The sequence below is a fragment of the Cucurbita maxima genome, unplaced genomic scaffold (assembly GCF_002738345.1).
Source record: "Cucurbita maxima cultivar Rimu unplaced genomic scaffold, Cmax_1.0 Cma_Scf00026, whole genome shotgun sequence".
In the NCBI taxonomy this organism is placed as follows: domain Eukaryota; kingdom Viridiplantae; phylum Streptophyta; class Magnoliopsida; order Cucurbitales; family Cucurbitaceae; genus Cucurbita; species Cucurbita maxima.
In genome coordinates, this window is record NW_019272042.1 from 3,129,431 (window position 1) to 3,135,136 (window position 5,706).

Sequence of the window (5,706 nt, forward strand, 5' to 3'; positions counted from 1 at the left end):
AAAAAAAAAAAAAAAAAAAAAAAAAAAAGATGGGAGAATCACTATCATTGTAGGCTGAACCAGGGGTCAGAAAGGAGTCCCTCTCAAGGAAGAAATTTTTTGCCAAGATTTACAGCAGATTTATCATCTCAAATAGAGATGGCCAGAAAAGGCGAGAAAGGGTCTTTAGAAATTTGGTATTCTCAGCAAGGAAATAATAGAGTGGAAGACCCATGTTCAAGGATTTTTCACAGAGAAAATGGGCTTAATTTCATGGAAGGTCAAAGGTTAAACTCTTGAAAGGTCAAAGGTTTCATTTTGAGGCTATATAAAGCATGTATGTTGTTTTTGTAAACTAGACTTAAAAATATCATTTGTGCTTTTTTTTAACCCAGGGCTAAGTTTCTTTGCAATCCTATGTAGTTTAGGTTGCATTTAAGATTGACATGATTTCTTGCTTGTAGAGCGATTCAAATCTTAAACAAGTTTTCTTACCTTGAGATATTTGATCAACAAAGTAATCTGGATCTTACTTTCCCTTATGGTGATATTTGATCAACAAGTTTTCTTACCTTGAGATATTTGATCATCAAAGTAATCTGGATCTTACTTTCCCAACTTGCACTTTGTCTCAAACCAACCCTAAAGCTTTCAAAAGTTTCAATAATACTCTTAAACTTTAAAAAATAGTCCAAACAATACCCTTAAACTTTTTTTAAAAAAAATCTCAAAAATACCCTTAAACCTTCAAGAAAATCTCAAAAAGACCCTAACATTTAGCTTTGGATGGAAACCGTTAATATTTTGTTTCAAAAATACACTTTAACTTTAAAAAAGGTTTCAAAGAAACCCTCTTACTTTCAAAAGGATTTCAAAAAAACTCTCTTACTTTCAAAAGGATTTCAAAAATACCCTTAAACTTTTCAAAGTGTTTAGAAAATACACTTTAACTTTCAAAAGTGTTTAAAAAACACACTTGAGTTTTAAAAATAAATTTGATTAATACGCTAAAACTTCTCTAAAAGCTACAAAAAATACCTTTTAACTTTTTAAAAAAATTAAAAATACCCTTACGGTTAGTACCGCGTTTCAAAAACACTAATGAATACGAACTTTCAAAAGTAACATTAAAAAATTTGAAGATAATCTATGAGAGTAAGATTTCTTTTAACTTTTTTATTTTTTTATTTTTTTTATAAAGGCAAATGGTGTCTTTAAAAATTTCTTGGGTATTTTTTAAACACAGTACTAATGGTAAGGGTATTTTTGAACTTTTTAAAAAAGTTGAAGGGTATTGAGAAAACTTTTTAAAGTTCAAAGGTATTTTTGAAACAAAGTACTAATGGTTTCCATCCAAAACTAACGTTAAGGATATTTTTTATACTTTTTTGAAAGTTTAAGATATTATTAAAACTTTTGAAAATTTGAGTATTTTTGAGACAAATTAAAAAGTTTAGGAGTATTTTTATTAGTTTAGCCTTGTTCGATATTTTGGACCTAAGGGTTTCTTCAATAAGGTTGTTAGATTAAATTACCATGAGTTATAGTTTAAGAATTATAGTCAATTGGGATGAAATCATCTGAATTTGGAGGTTTTAGAATTTGTGATCTAGGAGTTTGCATATCCATGAGAATTCTTAGATCCAATTGGCTAGGGTTTTTATATGAGTAATCTTTCTTGATTACTCAAAAGGCAGGATGTTGACACTTGCAAAAATGGTATTATCTCGTGTCCATCTTTATTATCTTTTTCTTCTCAAATTCCCTAAGAAAGTCACCAAGGACCTTGAAAAATGCATACAAAACTTCAAATGGAAAGGGCCTCCAAAGGAGGGAGGAAATAATCTAGTTAAATGGAGTATAGCTTCTTTTCCGGCATTGGACTCACTACTAATCTAGTGTATAAAGAAATAGTGGCCGATGACGATGCTAGAAACATTGCTACAGACTTATTTGACCCCCCTAAAACGACATTATAAAACCTTTATGTTTATCTCTTATGCACAAAAGTTGGAGGCTATTTTTTCTTTTTTCTTTCTCTTTAAAATAAATGAATAAAAAGCCCTACGTTCACATGGAAAATGAAAGAATATACAAGCAGGCAATACAAAAAACAGTCAATCACAAAAGACGCCAGAAAAAAAGAAAAAAAAAACACTATCACAAAAGACGCTCCAATGTTGATAAATGATGATAATAGACAAAGGATCAGTACACAAAGCCTTTGAACCTAGTCATAGTCCACACCTACACCTATACATCTTCAATCCCTAAAAGTCCTATTTCTCTTGAACCAAGTGTTCTACAAAATAGAAGGTTGTTCTCCACAGGGCTCCTCCCATGCCCCTCTGAATGAAGGATGGAATAGCATTTCTTCTGACATCAATCAACAAGAACAACTACAAACCAAAAGAAGACCAAAAGTCTCCAAAAAAAAATGTGTCCCATATCAAGGTGGCGTAAACACGAACTCCACAGCACACTGTCTAAACTCTTAAAAACACTTAAACAAAACACACCACTACGGACCCAACAACATGGAAAAAGGTATTTGAATAGATTCAATAGTGCTAATCCACCAATGCAAGGCCTACTAGACAAAGAATCTAACCATCCTTAGGACTCTTAACATTCCACAAGGAAGAAAACAAAGAGGGCTTTGGAGGGGGAAACCACAAAAATGGAAAAGAACTAAAGGAAAACCCAACCAAAGGATTGGAGCTTTAAGAACAAACATCCCTACAAGATCCAAGATGAAATGTATCCCTAATAATAAATCGGAGGGTAACCAAGGAGAAACTAAATACAAGGTTATAGTTCTCCAGACCATACTCATCAAACTTATGGTGCTGGAGTTGACAAGGATTGAGATGATATGAGTAAAAATCTGTTTTTGTTAGATATTTTATTTTATTTTATTTTTAAGGGAGAATAGTACATCAGCATCTAAGCTTAGTTTTTTTCTTCCATTTTTAAAGTTTTTATTTAAATGACTATTTTAGAAAACAAGGATTCTCATTGTGTATGGGATCAAAAGTTTAGAAGGAATCTTACTGATGTGGAGATTGAAGAGTGGGCAACTCTCTTGAACCACTTACTTGCTTTTAGACCGAATAACAGGGAAGATTTGAAAGTGCAGATGCTGGAAAAGGAAGGTTAAATCTCTTTTTTCTTTTTTTTTTTCACAAGTTTATTTTGCATCAAGAGGCTTTGGACAAACAAAAATCTGATATTACGTGGCAAGCCTAGTGTCCTAAGAAGGCCAAGATTTTCTGGTGGATTTTCTTTTTTGAGAGGCTGAATACTTGCTGAAAAATCCAAAGAGTACATTTCCCTTCCCCCAGCTAATGCTATCTTTATAAAAGAAGTGAGGAAACTTTGATGCATCTCTTCTTTCATGCCCGTTTACTGCTGATTGCTGGGAAATGTTGTTTAAATTGGTCAATATGCAGTGGTGTTGGCCCAACAAAGCATCGGATGCCCTCCTTCGACTTATTGATAGCCCTCAGTTTAAGGCTCAGACTAAAATCCTATAGTTCAATGGTGTATTTGCTGTCCCTTGGAGACTGTGGTCCGAACAAAATTCCAGAATTTTTCATGGTTAAGAAACTAACTAGGGCGTTTTTTGGGATTTGGTTACTCTTTTTGCTTCTGCTTGGTCTTCTACTTCAAAAGGAATTTTTTTTTTAGCCTAACTCATATTTACACCAGCTGGGCTTCTTTTTTGTAACCCGTTGGTGTAGAGATATCTCATATCCCTCTCCTTTTGTATTCTCGCTTTTTACAATGAAAGTTATGTTTCTTGTTTAGAAAGAAAAAAGAAAAAAAGAAAAGGGGAGAAGAAAACAAGGATCCTAAGGATGGAAGCCTTAGTTTTTCAGCTCTCGATAGCTTTAATATTTTCTTGTTTTTTTTCCCTTCTTTCTTGCAATTACTCCCCCTCAGCTATTGTTTTCTTAACTCTTTCGTTGCTTTTACCCCTTTCAATTTCACAGTATCGATGAAATTTGGTTTATTATCAATGTGTCATGTCTATATTCATGAATAATATTTAAACCAATATACTTTCAAGTTTTACCAGTTCTCAAGAGTTGAGGACTTCAAATATGGCTACGAAATTTCAATTTCAAAGCCTAAGTAATAGCGCCATTCAGAATTTTAAAATAAGGATACACTGTGCTACAAATGCTAAAATAACATTCAATCCAGCAATTACATACGCAGAAAAGATGCAACTAGCTTTGACCTGCTCATGTTTCAACTGGGTACAAGCCCCTGACTGAAGAATATCCAAGGCTTCTGAGTACCTTTCTGCAGCCACGTATCTGAAATGAGACAAACACATGTTCAATAACATGCCTCTTGATTCCCCATTTTTTGCATAATCATTTGGGTGAAGACAGTGGTTTTAACAATAATTGAAGAAGTATAAGTCTATTACTATTTGTGATTGATAGAAATTGCCATTTATAAACAGTTTAACTAGGAGTGCAGCAGAGACATTGGGAGTACTGGTTATCAACTAATCACCATTAATTATCTACTAGTAAGAATCACTTTCTACGTGCCCATTTTGCATAATAATTTGGAAGGATTTATTTTTTTAAGATCAAAACCAAATGAAGAAGGTATTACTGTACCTTGCACTGACAGATTTGTACATCTGTTGAGCACCGTAGTAGTCACCACTGTCGACAACGTCTTCTATTTTAATAATATGCTGTAATCACAGTTCAAAGAAGTTAATGCAGTCTAAACATTCCTCGACTCAGTTAAAAAACAATGCATTAGCCTAAAGAAACTAATTGATTCTCAATGAGGGAGAGGTTAAAACCAGCTATAAAGCAAGAAAAACACACAAACACAATGAACATATTGACTGGAGGACAAGGCTTCTGCTGAATGAACTAAAAGGGTGATTTAAAAAAATGATGCCACGAGTATATTACAAAGTTAAAATTAAATAATCCATGAAACTCAAATTCTTTTGATCCAAACACGACATCCTCAATGCAATTGATAGTAATCGCAAAAACAAAACGTCATGCAATTTCTTCATTTCAAACAAATCTTAAGAAATGGTAACAAAATGAATCCCGACAACAAAAATAGAGTCATAAAATTCCCACTCAAGGCTCAAAATAGTCATTGAACAACGTAAACAATGAACAAGAGGGAGGGAAAAGATCTTTAACAACAAGTTTGGAGCATTCATTACCTCTTGAACCGGAGGCAACACAATTCGCCTGGATCTCGCGCGGGACATGGTCTTCTGCAACGGGTGGGAGCTCATTTTGATTCGAATAGCGATCGCAGAAGAATGAATTCGTTCAGTTGATGATCCTCCAAGAAAGAAGAACAAAACCGGGGACTTTCTGTTTTCGTCTTCGATTGAGAAGTGTAAAAGAAGAAATGGAGGTACGTGATTATAATAAGCCCCTTTCTTTTACCAAAATAACCTTTTATATCCCTCTGTCAAAAAATGGTATTTTTCAAAACACGATTTTACTAAAATCGTTTTATCTGCCACCACAATAACAAAACTTATTTGGAAACTTTTTAGGGTTTTTTTCTTAAATATCTATTTTTTTTAATATATAAATTGTATTTAAACATTATAAAATATTTGAATGTTCACCAGATCAACATTGAATTCAGAAGTCGAGTATGAAACGTTGAGAATGTTGAACACCCCGCATGGGTGCACTAAAATACTTGTCTGCTCTC

General features: G+C 33.4%; 1 protein-coding gene across 2 annotated transcripts in view; it reads right to left on the reverse strand.

Annotated features, from left to right (window-relative positions):
- Positions 1–5,401, reverse strand: part of LOC111499290 (Golgi to ER traffic protein 4 homolog) — a 13,628-nt gene extending 8,227 nt beyond the window's left edge. Inside the window, exons 1-3 of one of the 2 annotated variants that reach the window (XM_023150847.1) lie at positions 5,198–5,401; positions 4,620–4,699; positions 4,226–4,304 (exon numbers count right to left, since the gene is read on the reverse strand). In XM_023150847.1, coding sequence (XP_023006615.1) covers positions 4,226–4,304; positions 4,620–4,699; positions 5,198–5,272 — 234 coding nt within the window. In that variant the 5' untranslated portion in view covers positions 5,273–5,401. The remainder of the gene's footprint in view (positions 1–4,225; positions 4,305–4,619; positions 4,700–5,197) is intronic. The other variant, XM_023150846.1, reaches the window with a different exon arrangement.
- Between the last annotated feature and the right edge of the window lie 305 nt (positions 5,402–5,706).